This window comes from Hibiscus syriacus, unplaced genomic scaffold (genome assembly GCF_006381635.1).
Source record: "Hibiscus syriacus cultivar Baekdansim isolate YM2019G1 unplaced genomic scaffold, ASM638163v2 tig00112428_pilon, whole genome shotgun sequence".
Classification (NCBI taxonomy): domain Eukaryota; kingdom Viridiplantae; phylum Streptophyta; class Magnoliopsida; order Malvales; family Malvaceae; genus Hibiscus; species Hibiscus syriacus.
Genome location: NW_024063329.1, coordinates 271,510 through 292,121, shown reverse-complemented (window position 1 = coordinate 292,121; position 20,612 = coordinate 271,510). Strand labels below are relative to the sequence as shown.

At 37.6% G+C, this 20,612-nt stretch overlaps 2 protein-coding genes across 2 annotated transcripts; one reads left to right on the top strand and one right to left on the bottom strand.

The window, feature by feature from the left end:
- The first annotated feature begins 6,543 nt into the window (after positions 1-6,543).
- Positions 6,544-8,584, top strand: LOC120179507 (protein ACCUMULATION AND REPLICATION OF CHLOROPLASTS 3-like). The gene is made up of 7 exons (XM_039185085.1): positions 6,544-6,641; positions 6,902-7,127; positions 7,434-7,486; positions 7,546-7,885; positions 8,000-8,104; positions 8,222-8,359; positions 8,510-8,584. Exons 1-7 carry the CDS (start codon positions 6,544-6,546, stop codon positions 8,582-8,584), a joined length of 1,035 nt encoding a protein of 344 aa, XP_039041016.1.
- A 300-nt stretch (positions 8,585-8,884) lies between these two features.
- Positions 8,885-11,852, bottom strand: LOC120179506 (uncharacterized protein At4g15970-like). The gene is made up of 4 exons (XM_039185084.1): positions 11,692-11,852; positions 10,013-10,375; positions 9,032-9,516; positions 8,885-8,987 (listed from the first exon to the last, which is right to left on the bottom strand). Exons 1-4 carry the CDS (start codon positions 11,848-11,850, stop codon positions 8,885-8,887), a joined length of 1,110 nt encoding a protein of 369 aa, XP_039041015.1. The 5' UTR covers positions 11,851-11,852.
- Positions 11,853-20,612: the final 8,760 nt, after the last annotated feature.

The following is a 20,612-nucleotide window of genomic DNA, read 5'->3' as shown; positions in this document are numbered from 1 at the left end:
ATGCATCGATGCACTAATGGCATTCGATGTTCATTATTTGAGAGTGCATCGATACACATTGAAGATGCATCGATGCACACAACCCAGAAATTATATTTTAAGCTCGAAAATTCTTACTTTGTCTTCAAATTCTACTTATTAACCCCTTCTTATGCCTTAAAAATTATCTATACCTATGTAAACCTTCTTATAACACTATAACACTTCACTATTCCCTCATAATTTATCATAATTCTTGAATCAAAGAATTTCATCAAATTTTCCATGTGTTCTTAGTTCAATTCTATCACCTCTCACTTCTTAATTAACCCTTTGACAAGTCGAATCCATCCTTAGAACTTCAAAAACCTTTCTATAACAAAAGTTCATTTATAAACTCTTAATATAAATTCATTTCTAATTCTCTATTCTTGGTGTTTTAAACTTATATAAACTTTCCTTAAGCTTATATAACACCCAAAGAATCAAAACCTACTTATAAATTCAAGAAATCAAACACTAAAATCAAACTTACCCTTAACAATGGAAGTCAACTTGAAGAATGAAGAAGAAGAAATAAGCTTTCCAGAAAACTCTCCCCATCCCCACGTGTTATCATCCTAAATAAGGGAGAAAAAATATCTTCCAAGCCAAATTACTATAATAACCTTATAATCCTTTCATATTTACCCTTTATCCAATATTGAAATATTCTTATAAAAATCATTAAACTTTTCAATTTCCTAAATTGATCCCCAAATTTCAAAAATTCTCATTTTAGTCACTGACCCGGATTTCAGGATGTTACAACTTCAGCACCGAAAATGATTAATGATTGATCAAAGAGCCACATTGGATTTATTTTCTGAGCTTGAAGGTCATATTAAGAGAAAAAATAATACGAGTCACATTAGTTTTTTTTAAAGTACAACCACGTATGATGCCATTTTACCAAATTTAAAAAATATTGGAATCAAAATGATTAAATTGGAGAATATAAGTTAAACCTACAACTTACACATACAAGAGACTGATAGAAAGAAACTGACCTAATAAATTTAACTATTAACAGTTGGGTCTATACAAAAATTTTAAAATCTAAAAAGTAAATAGACTAAAATTAATCACATTAGAATTTAGAGATTATATCCATAACTTAAACTTCATAGAGGGGTTAATAGTAGAATTTGTCCAATATTAGTTACCTAAAATTTGCCTAAGGAAACAGTAAGATAATTGAAGAAGTTACATCAGTTCAAAGAATTCCACTAAAACCTGAAAATGATTAGTGAATAAAAATCAATCATACAAACATTTTTTAAATCGATTGAATTTAATTTGATTGATATTGTCACTGATACAAAATAGAAGAATATACAAGATTGAACATGATTAAGCATGTAATACCTGGTGAAGAGAGTGTCGCAGTCAGATTTGTACTCTCTCGTGCCACAGATCTTCGAATGAGCTTTCCAGTCGGATTTCACGGCGTACCATTTCGAGCACTTGTCGCACTTCCATTTCTTCTCGCCGTGTTTCCTCGAGTAATGTTTTTTTATGCCCGTAAGGTCACCTAGTGGCCTGGACGGGTCATGGTGGACATGTTGGCTTAGGGCAAACATTGTTGGAAATAAAACACGCACACAAACAACTTTTATTGAAACTCAAACAAATATTACAAGAGCACTCTCACTCAAAACCAAGAACTACAACTCACTCTTATAAGACTTTGCTTCTTCACTCACTTAGAAGCTCTTAATTTTTCTTGATGCTTAAAACTAAATGGGGAGGGGTATTTATACTACTCAAGAACAATCATAAACCACACAAATAAACTAATTTAAACCATTACAAATTCAACAAATAGCTAACTCTCACCTAACTAAATTGATGTAAGAATGACATCATTACTTAAATGATGTAAGCAATGATATCAATTTAGTTTGGGTTTGAGTTTAGGCTCCCATAATGGATCAAGTTTATGATCCAACACCCCCATTAAACTTGATCTTGTGACCCCTAGTAAGTTCCTTAATCTTATGAAGTCTTCACTTTTCAGTGGCTTGGTAAACATATTGGTAACTTGATCTTGTGACTTCACGTATTCAACTTCCACATCATTTCTTGCAACACACTCCCTTATATAGTGGTAGTGAATGTCGATGTGCTTGCTTCGACATGGAATACTGGATTCTTTGATAAGGCAATGTCTGATTTGTTGTCGACACAAACCTTGGTAGGCTCTTCTTGTATCAAACTTATCTCCTTCAATAAATTTCTAAGCCAAATTGCATGACAAAAACATGAGGTAGCAACAACATATTCCGCTTCACAAGTGGACAATGTGACAATCGGTTGTTTCTTTGATATCCATGTGAACGCAATATCTCCCGTGAAAAATACGAATCCAGTAGTGCTCCTTCGATTATCTATGTCTCCACCCCAATCACTGTCGTTATATCCAACAAGCTTGTAATCATTAGAAACTGAATATAACAAACCAAAGTTAATTGTACCTTTCATATAGCGAAGAATTCTCTTTGCGACTTTAAAATGGGTGGTTGTTGGAGATTCTATGTAGCGACTAAACAATCCAATTGCGTGAAGAATATCGGGTCTCGTGCAAGTTAGATTGTGTAGACTTCCTACCAAACTTTTGAAGAATGTTGGATCTACACTTTCGCCTTCTTCATGTTTGGTCATCTTGATCGAGTATTTTGCCGGTGTGCTTATTGGCTTACAGTTCTCCATCTTGAACTTCTTCAGTATCTCCTTTGCATAGCTTTCCTGTGAAATAAAAATTATATCCTTTTGTTGCTTAAGTTCAATGCCAAGGTAGTACTCCATGAGCCCCATGTCTGTCATCTCGAATTCCTTCATTATCACATCCTTGAATTCATTAAACATGTTTGGGTTGCTTCCGGTGAAGATTAAATCGTCCACATAGAGGCACACGATCAAAATATCTCCATATTTGATCTTGATATATAGAGTGTGCTCGTAGGGACATTTATTGAAGCCATTCTCTTGGAAGTACTTGTCGATTCGACTATTCCATGCTCTTGGTGCTTGTTTTAGCCCGTAAAGAGCATTCTTCAACTTCAACACCTTGTCTTTGTGCCCTTTGACTTCGTAACCTGATGGTTGCTGAATGTAAACTTCCTCTTCAAGAACTCCATTTAGGAAGGCAGACTTTACATCCATCTGTTGTATCTTCCACTTGTTTTGAGCTGCCAAAGAAATGATTAGTCTGATAGTCTCCAATCGAGCAACAGGAGAAAATACCTCATCATAGTCAATTCCAGCCTTTTGATTATAGCCTTTAGCAACTAGCCTCGCTTTGTTCCTTTCAATCTCTCATTTGGCGTTTTGTTTTATTTTGTACACCCATTTGACACCTATTGCCTTATGTCCCTTGGGAAGTGAGGTAAGTTCCCATGTGTCATTCTTCTCGATGGCCTTGATTTCTTCATTCTCTCCATTTCTTTTCTTGTACCGCTTCTTAAAAGCTCACTGGTTCACAATCAGCAAACAGACAAAATAATGTAAGATTATCTTGTCGTTCAGTTACCTCATAGAGATCTCTAAGGCTTCTTGTGCGTTGCACGACTCTTTCACTTTGACTCCCACTTGACGATGACGAAGGTGATGAGTCTCCTTGAGTGGTTGATGTTGATGAAGTGGGTGGAGTTGCAAGCTCTTGTTGAGATTCATCTAGTTGTTCCCTCATTGTCTGCTCATCTTCTTCAAACTGAGGAAAGAAATTGAAGTAATTTGTATGAGAGTTAAAATCTCATCCTCCTTCTTCGTTGAAGACCACATCTCGACTAATCACAAACTTCTTATTGTTTGGACTGTACAACTTGTAGCCCTTCGAATTAGCATCATAGCCGATGAAGATAAAACTCTCGCTTTTATCATCAAGCTCCGTTCTTCTCTTGTCTGGTACGTGAACATGGGCTATACTTCCAAAGGTTCTCAAGTGGGAAATGCCAGGCTTTCTTCAACTCCATGCTTCTTGCGGTGTCTTTCCCCATACAATTCTTGTTGGAGATCGGTTTGTCAAGTAGACTACACACGCTACTGCTTCTGCCCAAAATTCCTTGGGTAGTTTCTTGCTTTTGAGCATGCTTCATGCCATATCGAGGATTATTCTGTTCTTTCTTTCTGCCACACCATTTTGTTGGGGGGATCTAGGAACTGTCATTGGTCGACGAATTCCATTTGCTTCATAGAACTCTTGAAACTCCCTGGAAGTAAATTCTCCACCTCGATCGGATCTCATGGCTTTGATTTTTCTACCACTTTCTCTCTCCACTGCTGCTTTGAACTTCTTGAAGACTTAAAAAACTTCTGACTTCTGTTTCAAGAAATATACCCAGGTTTTTCTTGAAAAATCATCAATGAAGAGAAGAAAATAATTACTGTTACCGAGAGAGCTTGGCTTGATCTGTCCACACACATCGGTATGGATGAGCTCAAGTGGCTTCTTGGCTCTTGGCTCTGACTCCTTTAGAAAGTTTTTTCCTGAATTGTTTCCCGACTAGACACCCTTCACAAAGCTGGTCAGGATGGTTGATGCGAGGTAGTCCCTTCACCATCTCCTTCTTAGATAACAGCTCTAGACCTCCAAAATTAAGATGCCCAAATCGAAGATGCCAAAGCTATGATGCATTTTTGTAGCAAGCTTTCAGGAACTTTGCAACATCATTTTGTATGTTGATCAAGAACATTCTATTCTTTGGCATTGGCACTTTAGCAATGAAGTTATTCTTATCATCTTTTATAGAAAGATTATAATTATTCATATGAATATCATAACCTTTCTCTACCAATTGCCCTAAACTTAAAATGTTACTTTTCATATTGGGCACGTAATTGACCTTCTCCTCAATTTTGTTGTTGGGAGCTCTACATTCTGAAGCATATGCCCAAACTTCTGACAATTATAACATCGAACTTGAGATTTGTCATGCCTTGAGTTCGGATTGATTCTTCCACGGCCTCGTGTTGAGCTTTCGCCTTTCTCATAGTTTTTGGAATTGTTGTTGTTGTAATTCCAGCCTCATCCACGACCTCGACTTCCACCTCGTCCATGACCTCTTCCTTGGCCACGTTGGTTTCTATCATTGCGTTGGTTCTCATGCATATCCTTGAGTTGTATCTTGAGGAGTTGCTCAGTAAACTCATGCTTCTTCTTATGCTTCTCTTCGTATGCTTGCAATGATCCTTGGAGTTGCTCGATCATCATTTCTTCCAAGTCTTTAGTTTCTTCAATCGTCACGACGATGTGCTCAAATTTGGGATCCAACGAACGGAGTATCTTCTCTATTATCCTCACATCTTCTAACTTTTCACCATTTCTTTTTAGTTGATTAGAAACAGCTACTACTCTTGAGAAATAATCTGAAATAGACTCGGATGCTTTCATGTGTAAGGATTCGAATTCACATCTTAATGTTTGGAGACGAACCTTCTTCACTTGCTCGGATCCTTTGTAAGAGGTTTGCAGCTTCTCTCATGCTTCCTTGCTAGAGCTTGCACTTGAAATCTTTTCAAAACCATCATCATCTAATGCTTGATAGATGAGGTAGAGAGCCTTCATGTCTCTCTTTCTTGAATCCTTCAAAGTTGTCTTTTGATATGGTGTAAGAGTAGCAAAAACAGCATCATCCACAAGCTCGTTATAGCCTTTCTCTATGATATCCCACACATCTTGTGATCCAAGAAGTGCCTTCATTTTGATACTCCAATTGTCGTAGTTGTTGTTGTTGAGTGTCGAAACTTGGAATTGTGCCATAATATTTGCCATATCTCTCAATATAATGAGATTTTGTAAAATCCGATTGCATGGATGAATCCGGAACGCCGAAAAACCTTGGGAGGGACTTGGACAACTCGGTCAAGGGGCTCCAACTCGGCTGACTCGGCTCAACTCGGTGAGTCAACTCGATTTTCTGGCAGCAGTCTTCCGGCGGTGCGTCAAAACTCAGATTGAGAAAATTCTGGTGGCGTCGAATTCCTCTCGTCGAAACCTTCGATCTTTCAAAGTCGCTCTGATGCCACTTTGTTGGAAATAAAACACTCACACAAACAACTTTTATTGAAACTCAAACAAATATTACAAGATCACTCTCACTCAAAACCAAGAACTACAACTCATTCTTATAAGACTTTGCTTCTTCACTCACTTAGAAGTTCTTAATTTTTCTTGATGCTTAAAACTAAAATGGGGAGGGGTATTTATACTACTCAAGAACAATCCTAAACCACACAAATAAACTAATTTAAACAATTACAAATTCAACAAATATCTAACTCTCACCTAACTAAATTGATGTAAACAATGACATCATTACTTAAATGATGTAAGCAATGACATCAATTTAGTTTGGGTTTGGGTTTAGGCTCCCATAATGGATCAAGTTTATGATCCAACAGACATATACCTTATTCTTTACTTCTTTTATGGTCTTCTGTGTAAGCTTTCATGGCAGATTATGTCCTCTTTTGTGAAGCTGTAGGTTTTGCTCCCTTTGGAACCCTTTGTTGCATACCTCACAGATGAACCTGTTTGTTGCCATTAGGCTCTTGGGAGACAGTGCTACCACTTCTAAACTTAGGGTTTACTTATTTGGATACTTGCTTGGTGTTCCTGATTGGTTTCTCTTTCTCTTCTGTGACAGCGATGGCGGAGGTGGCCCTATAGCTGAAGTTGGTCATGTGGAATGTTGTTGTTGACTATCTTCTCTAAAGCCAAACAAAAGCTCTGACGAGAAAGATGCTTCCATCTGTGAAACAAACCCCATTTTTTCTTATGTTCTTCAATATTTTTCTCAGCTACCAATCATCTCTTTTGAAACCCCACGAAGCTGAGAAAAACTATAGATTAAAAAGTAAGAACAAATTATTGTAATTGCAGTAATCTTGAAGAACAAACTTCAACAAAAAACGGCTTCTTCAATAGACTAGCACAACGTTTCCCATTTGTTTTTAATCTATTGAGGAGAGATCCTTCACTGTCAAATGATACTTTCAAAGAAGATGTCAAGACGATGAATAGGACAGATTCCAATGAAATAGGAAACAAAGTAGCTTTAGAATGCATATCTGGAGGTTTTGATGATGACGCTAGTGAAATTGAGGATGTACCGAACAACAAATTCGGTGATATCTACACTTTGAGATTAAGTTGTAACTCATTTGTACTTTAATGTCTTTTAAGGTTCCCTCTCCATAAAAAAAAACTTATAAAGTTATAAATGTTTTATCTATTGTAGAAATTACGACAGTGGATCTGATCAAAACGAGGTTGCTTTTTTAGATGGAAAAACTGACTTTTCCAGCTATTACGAGGAAAATTCGAAAGGTAGCAATGGCATTAACTATTAACAATTTGATGAGTCATGTTCGTCTGTGTAACCTCTAAAGAACTTGCAGATATTTCATATTAGAAAACTGAATCAGCTCATTTCTATTCTGAACTATGGTCAAAAATGTTGTCCAGGTATTCCTGCTTTCCGTCGGGAATCACTGAATTGATGGAACTTGGGTCCCGGGAATCAGCTTGCGAAGGAGTGGGCCAAAGAAAGAGCAGCTGACTCAGAAGCTACACCAGTGCTCGATAATCTCTGCATCTTCCGCCTTCCTGTCGGAGCAAAAGTCTTCAGGAGAACTGAAAGAGGGTGTTAAAACAGTGAATGCCAAGGAATTTTCAGAATCTAGATCTGAAAATGGTGTCAAAGCCCCATCAATTCCCAGTTCAAGTAGGCCTTGGGGTGCATTGACCGATGCAAGTTTTGAAGCGATGAGGGAAATTTATAACAACGGATCTACAGTATTAAAGGGAAAGGCTGGTATTCCTAAAAAGCAAGGAGTACTTTCTGCTCGTGCGGCTTCTATGCTGGTAATCTGCATTTTGTTCAAGTGATTTCTAATGTTCAATCTTTTTCATTTCGTTCAGCTTTAAGGTATTTAAGTGATGAGTGCATTAAGATTTTGGTTGTAATTATTAATACAGGAAGCCGAACGAGACTCGCCGAAAAAGTGGAGTCCTATTGTGGAGATGCATTATAGAGGCGGAGTCTACAGGGGACGATGCCAAGGGGGTCTTCCCGAAGGAAAGGTACTTTGATATGGCCCTGGTTTATTCGACAGAACTCCATTTGTGTCCATTTGTGAAGGATGTATATTATTTTATTGGGAGCTGAACTCAGATGACGGTTGAGTAATTTTTATATAGGGTCGTCTTGTTCTTGGCGATGGAAACATTTATGATGGTATGTGGCGCTATGGTAAGAGGTCAGGTGTGGGAACATTCTATTTCAGTAATGGGGATGTCTTCCAGGGATCTTGGAGAGATGATTTGATGCATGGCAAGGTTAGGCCATCATCACTTTTCTTTCCAAAAACGAAGCTAATATTCAGATGTGAATTTTCCATGCACCCCATACTTTATATGTATCTGTTAGCATCTGATAAACAATATATGTACCGATCTTACGTCTTTCTCTTACATTTGGTCATGCAGGGTTGGTTTTATTTCCATGCATGGTATTTTTGTATAGCCTATTTGATAGCACACATTGGGAATCCTTATAAATAAGCGTTTCTTGTATTGTTTAGCTGTCCATGTGTAAGATTACGTTTCCTGTAATGGAAGCTGATTAGAAATTTAGAACAGATATGTGAACAATTTTCCGGGGCTTCGGAAATGATCTTTTAGCTGCCGGAGACCGACCGGTATAATATTGACTACTTCAACGTGTATAATATATAAATAAATGAAATTGTAGATGCACTATGAATGACCTTTTTAAGTTCATAAGCCAGACATGGGTTGAACCAAAATTGAACCTATGTAGTGCCTTAACACTAAAGTCAAGAGGGACCAAGAAAGCTTAATTTAAACATCAATACAACTTCCAATCTCGTTGAACATCGGTATATCTCCGGCGACGGTTGCATTATAACCTGGAATAAGAACAGGAATCCCTTCTTCAGTTGCTCTTCATGCAATAAACACTTTAAAAGAAAACAATCCCGAGTTTACCTGCAGAACCGAGGGACTCGCCACGTGAAAATCGACACGTTCCGATGTTTAGGCGGCAACGAATTGAAAGTCCTCCAATCTTGAAGCATGATCTTCATGTCATTGAGCTTGTTAAGCATCCCATAGCAGCAATTCGCATGCATGGTGCAGACCTTGTTCAAATCCTTGCTGAGTTCGCAGAGACCGCCGAAGTACGCCGTGTCCAAGAACTTGATCCGCAACCGGATTTTCTCCGAGATGTAAGGATGGGACTTGATCTTGTCGAGAACAGCTTGGTCGTGATGTTTGGGATAAGTTTCACGTGAAGAAAACCAGAATCTGTAGAATGCTATGGTCCGGTTGTTGGACTTTACGTAATAGAATCCGCCATTAGGGTTGTTTTCGACGTCGTCGGATGAACCTTTGTAATAGTCGCAAGCTATTTGGAAATCGGGGTCGGGCAAGAACCGTGTAAATGGATCCCTGAACCACAGGATATCAGCATCCTGGAAAGATCAACCATGTTAAATAATCAGAGAACAAAAATTAAAAGGTGAAATATTAAACAAGTACCTGAATTTTATTACTTTTGCTAGACAAATCCTTAGTTTTGAAAACTTTAGTTTTTGTTTTATTTTAGTTCCTATTCAAAATTTCATGTTAAGTTTTGAAAAGATTCAAAGTTTAGCTACTAAAACGGACCAAAACTGATAGTTTAGGTACTAAATGAGTTAAATTTTAACGGGTACTAAAATGAAATGAAAACTAAACATTAGGTATGATTTAAAAAAAATGAAATTTTAGGTATTAAAATGGACTAAAACTGATAGTTTATAAACTAAATGCATAGTTTATCCAAGGATTTATTTAGGTATAAAAGGTTAACATATGCCACCGGTTTTCACAATTTGGTAAAATTTAAGATTTGATCCTTATATTTAAAAAGTTTAAAATTAACCCCTCGTTTTACCTCGAGAAAAAAAAAACAGAGAAGATGAATACCGTGAAGATGAAATCGTAACCCAGCTCGAGGATGATTCTTAAGAAATCAATCCTTCGCCACATCATGTTCAGGTAATTCGGCGTCATGAAATAAGCTTCTTCATGGAAATCGACGCCGTGGGTGCGGAGGGCAAAGCAATGGCGGTGCACGATCCGGCAACGATTGTACGCCTTCTGGTCCAAGGCGATGATCACCAGATGCCTCAAGAACCTCCGTGTGCCGTTTCCGAGCTTGAAGCTCGTCAGAAAAATGTCGAGCACCGAATTGGGTGTGACCCATGCACTGTTCAACGTCGTTAGAACGACGGTGTTGTTCTTCATCGAAGCTCTCTTCAGAACTTGGTTGAGCCTCACAAGGGCTTTCTGCAGAAGAAAACAATTGGGGCAAATTATGTGTTTAGTACCTAAACTTCAATTTTTTGAAAATCATACTTAAAATTTAATTTTTGATCCATTTTAGTTCCCCACCGTTAAAAAGTTTAGTTTTGTTTCATTGTAGTATCTCGTTCAAAATTTTATGTTAAGTTTTCAAAAAATTAAAACTTTAGGCACTAAAAGGAACAGAAACTGATAGTTTAGGTGTTAAATGTGTTATATTTTTAACGACGGATACTGAAATGAAATGAAAACGTTAGGTACGATTTAAAAAAAGTTTAGGTACTAAAATTGTCTAAAATTGATAGTTTAAATATTAACTACGTAGTTTACCCACAATGATTTTAATTGTAAATATATTCAAGGATTCTAACTTGGGTCTTAGGTAGAGTTCGCAAATGATCGATTAGATCGGGTTTGTGACTAACTCGACTCGAAAAGTATAAATCTTTTATCTAAACTTGATTTGATTTGAAAATTATAGACTCTCCATCTAAACCTAATTCGAGGACTACATTCCTTTCCTTCCATCTACACTCGACCTAATCTGAATTTTCCTACACGACCTAGGGATAGCTATGAGTCGGTTGAGTTTTTAGTTCACTTAACTCAAAATTTGACTTGATTTTTAGGATAAAACTCACACTCAATCTGACCGGAACTATATATATATATTAAAAATATATTTTTTATTATGTAAAATAAGGATCTAATTGAAAAAAATAAAATAGAATAAGATATTATTGTAATTATCCCTAAATATTTAGGAGATAATTATAATAGTATGTCATGTCAGGTCAAATCAAATTTTTCACTCTAAATCTGAACTTGACCCGGCTACATCCTTAAAAAGTATGACTTGATGCAACCCGAACTCAAATTTTCAAAATAAAAAAATTGGCTTGACCGGATCGAGTCAGATCGAAACTTGTCGAATCTAGGTGAAATACTCATTCTTAATTCAACATGGTCTGACTCGACATAAATATATAAAAAAATATATTCATTCGATAAAATTCTGACTCAACTTAATTAAAAAGAAATCCTATAGAGATGAAATATTATAGTAATTATCTAAAAAATTTAGATGAAATTATACTAATACATTAAATCAGGTTGGGTCGAAGATGTTTTATTTATAATATGAATTATTTATAATTCGATATGATATTGTCATTTACAAGATTCGACCTGACCTGATCTAAATTTTATTAAAACCCCTAAACTTTATCGGATCAAAATAGGTAATCTCAGGTTAAATAATCTCTTTAGTCGTTATACGTGAGAAAGGAAGAGGAACGAACCGGAGGAAGAGGTTGGGAACACAAAGGACGAGAGCAAGACGACGACAAACGAAGGAAACGGAGGGGGCCGGAGGGATTATAAAGAAGCAAAGCGGAGAGGGAGATGATCATGAAAACCATTCCGGCACGGCGGATGATCATCCACATCACGGCGGACATTACGGCGGTGGACGGCGAGTGTGTCAACTACCAAGCCCTTGAAAGCCAAATCAGAATAACACTTAAACAAGGTGACAGACTCAGATCCTTAATTATTATTATCATTAGTGTTAATTGATTGTTAATCTCAGATCTTACATTGATTTAATCGGCCATTACCAAACGCCCTTAATTTCCGATTTTACCAAAAACGGAAAGGAGGATACGGGTTTTATTACTACAAAATACCTATATTTAATCTTTTTCCACAAATAGAAATTTTTATCAGTCAAAACGTTGTGAGAATTTTTAAACTATACATTTGAATATTGAAATGTTACATATTTACATTTAATGAAAGTTTATTAATTGTATTATCAATTGAATTTTATTTTTTAATTTAAATATAGGGATACTAAATTTTTAAAAGAAATATAAACAGATTAAATTTTAGGGTGAAGTACACATGATCCCCTGATTATAAGGTACTACTTTATTAAGTCCATCGACTATTAAAAGTTATAAAATTGTTCTCCAACTATAGATTGGTGCTTTGTTAAAAGTTAAAAATGGTCACTTGACTATTCATTATGTTTTGAACTTGTCATTTTCTGTTTAAAATTGATTGTTGTTTAAGTTGAATGTTAACATGATGACTAAGATATGATAGTCATGAGTTTTTAGGATCAAATTTTATCATATCATAGTCAACAGGTTAATGTTCATATCACCCTCCACTTTTTAACAAAAATAGACGAGTTTGGAACATAATGAATAGTCATGTAATCATTTTGTAACCTTTAATGGTTGAGAGACTCAACAAGGTAACACCTTATAGTTAGAGGGTCATTTTGGTACTTTTAATAATTGAGGGCCTTGATAAAATAATATCTTATAGTCGGGAGACCAATCAAGCTGATCAAATCAAAGCAGTAGTTTATTATACAAGAAAACATAAAATAATTTAACATTTGTAGTGAAAGAACAAATATTTTAGGAGTCGAACAAAGATTAAAATTATGCATATAAATAGTTGAATATATTGAATTATTTCAAATTAAAATAATTTAATATATTGTATAACTTATGAGGAATGAAATAGTTATTATATAAAATTATGTTACTATCAAGGGACGGAGCCATGATTTTAGTTCAGAGGGATAAAATATAATTAACAATAAAAATGAGGGGCAAAATCAAAATAAAACAAAATTTAAAGGTCTAAATTAGTTATTATCCTTATTTTTTAATGGTAAAAAAATTTGTGGGCAATGGCCCCGAGGCCTACATGACTCTGTCACTGTTACAATCTCAATCTAACATTTAATAATTATTGGTATATTAATAATAATGTTTTAATTAAATAAATCTTTATAGTAGGATGTTGAAGTGAAAATAAAAGGGTGTATTTATTAGGAATAATACATTAGATTTTTTGGGTCACTGAATTTTACTCTCTTTTCTATTTTGATCACTCTGACATTAAATAGTTAGAGGCGTTAAAAAAGACGATGTTTTAAAAAAAATAACGAAAACAATATCATTTTACATCTATATAACTGTCCATTTTAACATCGTTAACTTTAACGTCGTTAACCATTTTACGATCATGTGACCAAAAAGTCAAATGTATCAAGTTCATTGCGAAAATTAAAAAGATTTAAAATATAATAAGTGAAATAGGAGAAAGAGTAAAATTTAGTTACCAAATTTACAATTTACCCTTATTTCATTTGAGTGGTTCGTTCAAAATTTATATTACAAGGCTGAAGAGAGAAATGAAAGAACCAGACATCAGGTTCCACAAAGAGCAATAGATAGATCCAAGTTGATACTACTAAGGTTGTATGAACACGAGACGGAGCAGTCTTTGAAATTAGACCCCGAGACCAACGACAATAATAAAAGGAGCAGTCATCAACCCTTACATTGCACGAGTTATATGAAAATAAGGGGGTCATGATTGTCCCGGTGGAGGAGCGCTTGAAGACGGGGGCAAAAGGAGCCGAACACCAGGGTAGAACCATCTTTCGGAGTGTCGAACAGGAAAACCGAGATATCTTCCAAGATCGGTCGCTTCCCGGAAGCCAAGTTTTGTACAAATAGAATCACGGAAGCAAACATGCCTGTTCGGAGAGAAGAAGACGGTTGTTTTTTGCTTGCTAACTTGGTGACCGGAGTATTTTCCGAAAGTGGAAAGAACATCATCTACCAAAGAGGCATGGGCCAAGTCTGCCTTAAGATACAAAATGAGATCATCGGCAAAGAAAAAAATGCGAAATCAGGGTTCCATTCTGGGCTAATTTGAAGGTTAACCAAGCGCCGGAAGAGAGAGGTTGGAGATTGTGTGTCTGAGGCGTTCCATTGTCAGATTGAAGAGGTAAGGCGATAAGGGATCTCCTTGCCGAATACCTTTCCCGAGCTTGAAGGTACGGCTCTATTGGAATATTTGTAATGCATGAGTGTGATTGTGTGTGAATATAGACGTGTGTTGTTGAGGTGTGAGTTGGTTAGTTGGTTAAGGGCTGTTAAGCCAGCTCAGCTAATAGATGTATATAAATAGATCTAACTGAAAAATAAAAAAAGTGAGATACATTTTCTGTATTACTTCATTTCTTTGGAAATCTCAATATGGTATCTTTCGCTGGACGATCCGGACGACTCGCTTCTGTTTCCGCTGCTTGACAAGAGTCCTCATAATGAGCGTTGATCAGCTTGCTTCTTCAATGGAGGGGGTTTCGAGGAATGCTAAGGCTTTCTCGAATAAAAGAGTCAATGTCGTATTGGATGAATCAAATTTTCTGTTGTGGAAGCAACAGGTGCTTCTCACCGTTCGCAGCCATAGACTTGAACGACTTCTCACTGGCTCCATGACTGCTCCGTCACAAACGGTGGTTAGTGATTGGTGAGGAGGTATTGAACGAGTTATATGAAGAATATGTAGCTCAGGACAGTGCTCTTGCATCCTGGCTTCTGTCAACAATCAGTCCACAATTGTTACCTCAGTTTGTCGGTGCTGAAACAGCCTCTGCTGTGTGGAGCACGGTGCTTCAGTTTTTCTCGAACAGATCCACAACGGCGGTCATCAGCTTGCACTACAAGCTTCAGTCTCTTAAGAAATGAGACGAGTCCATGCGAGTTTATCTTACTCGCGTTAAAGAAGTGTGCGATGCATTGGCATCGTGTGGCAGTGTTGTGTCACAGGCAGTGCATGTTGCGAGCATTTTAAAGGGATTACCTCGTGAGTACCAACCTTTTGTGGCTGTCATAACAACCATGCGTGAATCGGTGTCTCTTGACGCTATTTACACTATGCTGATGGATGCGGAGACTCAATTAGCAGGGTTTTGTGATCCGCTTGAGTCACTTCCTATGAGTGCACATATGGTTCAAGGGCAAATGTCAAGTAAGACTGTGGATCAGTCTAATCGCAACACTGTGTCTCGTCAAATGTACTCACGTGGTCGATCGACTGGTCGAGGTCATTTAGTCGACTGGTGTTGGCATCGGTTTGATGAAGACTTCCATGGTGTTACAGCCAACAACAACAATTATTCAAAGGAGGAGTCAGGAAATGCGTACTATGCTGCCAAGGATAATTCATATGATTGCAATACCAGTCAAAAATCTGGTGCTCATCAGTTCAAGTCACAGGTTGCTCGTGAACATTGGGTGGTGGATTCGAGTGCCACACATCATGTCACCTCTGATGGCACAAATATCTCACAGACAGTGGACTTTCATAATCCAGGTAAATTACTAGTTGGTGATGGTGGTGCTTTAGATGTACAAGCTGTTGGTAGATCTTCTCTATTTACATTGTCGCGTGTACTGTTGTTAACCGATCTGTTGCATGTTCCAAGAATAACCAAGAATCTGCTGTCGGTGTTGAAGCTTGCTAGGGATAACAACGTTTTCCTTGAATTTCATGCGCATGAGTGCTGTGTACGTGATGAGAAAACCGGTTCAATATTACTTTGAGGAAAGGAAGATGGTGGCTTATACTCTTTTGTAGTTAACTCAACACCTGAAGATAATTCCAAGGCAGAGAATTACTCAACACAACTGACTACAGCTGTGTATAACTTGTGGCATCAGCGTTTGGGACATCCTTCGCATGATAGCTTAGTGAAAGTTTGTAAAGAAATAAATGTAATTCTTCCTTCAAGTGTTAATAAAACGTGTGTTGCATGCCAAATGGGAAAGAGCCATAAATTGCCGTTTCATGCTTCTACAACAGTATATGATGCTCATTTTCAGTTAGTTTTCACAGACCTCTGGGACCTTCACATATTACTTCGACTGGTTACAAGTACTATGTCACCTTTGTTGATGCATGTACCAGGCACTCATGGCTTTACCTGCTCAAAGACAAAGCTCAAGTAATTAGTGCATTTGAAATGTTCCAGCAGATGGTTAAGGTGCAGTTTGGTTTGCCCATCAAGGCTGTTCAGAGCGATTGGGGAGGTGAATATCGAAGGCTGTCGAGCTGCTTGTTGAAAGCAGGTGTTGCACACAGGCTCACATGTCCACACACTTCTGAGCAGAATGGAGTGGTGGAACGCAAGCATCGTCATGTGATAGAACTAGCCCTTGTGTTGCTAGCTCAAGCGTCGATGCCTATCAAATTTTGGGCGTATGCAGTTGTTACTGCAGTTCATTTAATTAACAGACTGCCTACAAGGGTCTTGCATGGTGTATCACCATTTGAGAAGCTATTTCATCAAAAACCAGCTTATGGACAGCTAAGAGTATTTGGTTGCCTCTGTTTTCCTCATTTGAGACCATACTTGAAGCACAAATTGGACTTTAGGTCCAAACCATGCACCTTATTAGGCTATAGTACTCGACATAAAGGCTTTCAGTGTCTTGCTGATGATGGTCGAATCTATATCACAAGACATGTGGTGTTTGATGAGAGTCAGTTTCCATTTGCAAAGAAATGTGCTCAGTTACCTGCTGCTACATCAACCATCAACAAACCATCTGGCTCAATCGAAATTGTCACTGATGTTAGCAGACTTCAAGAAGAAAGGTACACCACAGGGTCTCAACATAATTTAGTAGATAATGCAAATAATTATTCCAGTAGTTTGCCTGGTGCAAGTTCAGGTCATCAGGTGGAGACTGCTAATAATGTGTCGAGTGCTCAGCAACAACCGGCGAGTGAATTTTTAGTCACTGGTCAAAATACTAGTAATACTGAGCAGATTGAGGTTGTCAGTACACATGGTGAGACTCAAGACTTGAATACCACTGAAGAAGGTGCAGAAAATTTGTGTGATGCACAAGTTAATAGTCATCCGATGATGACAATGAGTAAATGTGGCATATTCAAACCAAAGGCTTTTACCTCTAATGCTGTGAGTGAAGTCCCGAACAATGTCTATGAGGCTCTCAACAGTTCTAGCTGGACAGAAGCTGTTCAGGCCGAGTTTGATGCACTGCAAAGGAACAATACTTGGTCGGTTGTGAAGATGCCTACAGATCGTCAGGTGATTGGATGCAAATGGTTATTTCGAATAAAAAGAAGGCCTGATGGAACTGTGGAAAGACACAAAGCTAGGCTTGTGGCAAAGGGATACTCGCAAGTACCTGGTTGCGATTTTAAAGAAACCTATAGTCCTGTTGTTAAGTTTGCCATATTGAATACAGTGCTGTCAATTGCTGTTGCGAGTAATTGGCCATTACGACAAATCGATGTGAATAATGCTTTCTTGAATGGTGATCTAACCGAGGATGTCTTTATGCAGCAACCTCCTGGGTTTGAGGAATATGCTGCTGATGGAAGTTTGCTCGTGTGTAAACTTAACAAAGCATTATATGGTCTTCGACAGGCACCAAGGAACTGGCATGATAAACTTAAAACCAGTTTGATCAGGATGGGATTCAGTGAGTCTCGAGCTGATGTCTCACTATTTGTTAAGGATAATGGAGATTGCTTTACTTATATTCTTGTCTATGTCGATGACATAATCCTTACTGGTGGCTCCTCTCATGTTATTGATGAAGTGGTGAGAACGTTGAAGCTGCAATTCTCTTTAAAAGATTTAGGAGAGCTATCCTATTTTTTGGGCATTGAAGTTACGAGGAAAAATGAATCCTTGGTGTTGTCTCAGAGGAAGTATATAGTTGAGTTGCTAGAGAAAACAAATTTACTAGGTGCTACACCCACTGCTACACCGATGATTGGTGCTCAAAAATTAACACAGGACGCTGGTGAATTATTAACAAATGCTCGAGAGTATCGGGGCATTGTTGGTGCTCTTTTGTATGTGTGTCATACACGACCGGATGTTGCCTTCAGTGTTAACAAGACTGCTCAGTACATGCACGCTCCACGTGAGCTACATATGGCTGCAGTGAAGAGGATACTCCGATATTTAGCTGGGACATTGGACTATGGTCTCACATTTACAGGTGCTAGCAAGGCACTAGATGTTGTGGCGTTTGCTGATGCAGATTGGGGAGGCAGTCTTGATGACCGAAGATCGGTTTCTGGCCATGTAGTATATCTTGGTGCGTGTCCTGTAGTTTGGTGCTCGAGGAAGCAGAAGACAGTCTCCAGGTCTACGATGGAGGCTGAATATCGAAGCGTTGCTGAGGCAGCTTCTGAAGTTACTTGGATCAACTCGTTGTTAGGTGAGTTGGGGGTGAAAAATCGAATCACACCTGTCATTTGGTGTGATAATACTAGCGCTGTTGCATTGAGTACGAATCCAGTGTACCATGCTCAGTCAAAACATGTTGACATGGACGTGCATTTCGTTCGTGAGAAGGTTGAAGCTAAACAACTTCAGGTGAACTATGTTCCGGCGTGCCATCAGGTGGCAGACGGGCTGACCAAGTCGCTGACAAAGGGAGCATTTGAAGTCTTCAGAGATCAACTGCGTGTATTCCCCCGTTGAGAGGGTCGAAGGAGCAGGAAGAATATTGGAATATTTGTAATGCATGAGTGTGATTGTGTGTGAATATAGGCGTGTGTTGTTGAGGTGTGAGTTGGTTAGTTGGTTAAGGGCTGTTAGCAAGTTGTTAAGAGTCGGTTAAGGCTGTTAAGCCAGCTTAGCTAATAGATGTATATAAATAGATCTAACTGAAAAATAAAAAAAGTGAGATACATTTTCTGTATTACTTCATTTCTTTGGAAATCTCAATAGGCTCAATGATCCATTCCATTGGATTTGGATTTCTGAAGATGAAACACCAAGCATGATCAGACGAATAAGGTCATCCGGAAATCCCGCATCAAGGAGAGTATCCTTCGATGAAGTCCCATCACAAACGATCAAAAGCTTTTTGTAAATCAACCTTGATTGCCATCCAACCTGTTTTGGATTTCTTGAATACATGGAGTGAACAACTTCCTGTTGATGATGACATTCTCCGTTAAGCTACGCCCTTTAAGAAAACTAGTTTGTCGGGGGCCGATGAGGGAGGAGAGGATTCTAATTAAAAAAATAGTCACAATGGTATCTTACAATTATCTCTTAATGGGTGATTTGCTGCGGTAGAGTTTTGAAAAAAATTATTTGTTGAAATAAGGTCTAACTGAAATTATTTGTTGAGATAGGGTGAAATCTACAGTTCGAACATATATCGCCAGGGGCTCGCGATCAAGGAGGTTGCCATGCCGTCCCTACGAGCTATGGTGAGCTGCTTCATTACCTATATCGAGTTTGGTCGCCAGGATCACATGGCGACCTCCATTTCAGCGTAGTTAAAAAGATTAATTACCGATGTATGTAATCGTTGTTACTTAAGGAAATTTAGATAATCGCATGAAAGCCTAATTACCGAGGTAGGTAATATTTGTTACTTAGCCCAGCGTGCATGGCGACCTACCCCTCGGATGGCCTCGGTCGGATGCGCTCGGATGTCCTCGGTCGGATGACCTCGGATGTTCTCACATAGCTCGCTCGGATGGCCTCGGATGCCCAGCGTGTTGGGACGTGCATGGCGTAGCTCGTCGGGAAGAAATGACGACCTAGTAGGTCGCCCGGATGGCATGGCGACCTACTGCCAACACTGTGGATTTCACCTTATTTGAGCAATTAATCTAGGGAGTGCATTATCTCGTGAATTAATTTATTCGAAAACATTATCTCAAAAATTTTGTCATCTCTTAATATATTAATATAATTATATTATTATCTCGAGTCAAATTTTTTCAACTTAAACTTGAATTCGACATGATGTCATCCTTACTAAAATTTGACTCAAATATAAATTTTTAAAATTGAAATTAAATCAAAATTCATTGAATTTGAATCGAATCTAAATCCGGATTCCGGCTAAAAGGGCCATGTTCCATATAATCTACAAATAGTTTGATTCATGGTTAATAAATATATGCCACGTACACGTTTCCTCTTGTTATAATATAATTGGAAGACACTTCCATCATAGTAGAGCAAATCATTACTTGTCTCAAAGCATGCCAGAAAATTAAACTAACTGATATTTTACACCCACATGTTCACATTGCCACCTACCCTAATGTTTATTAGGTCTTTTATTATTATTTATAAGTAAAATTTTGGATTCCAAATTTATAAATAAAATATAATATTAAAAAAATTATATTTTATTCAATAATATGATTTAATTAAGTTTTAAATAAGAAATTAGTATGAAACTTGATGAATTTCAACCCAATCCATACCTAGTTAAGAGTATTCTTTTCCTTTGTCTAGGTCTAGAGAGATTTTTAATAAGATTTAAATTTATTTTTACCGGGCAAAAAAAACTCACATATCTCTATAAAAACGGTGCTCGAACTCGAA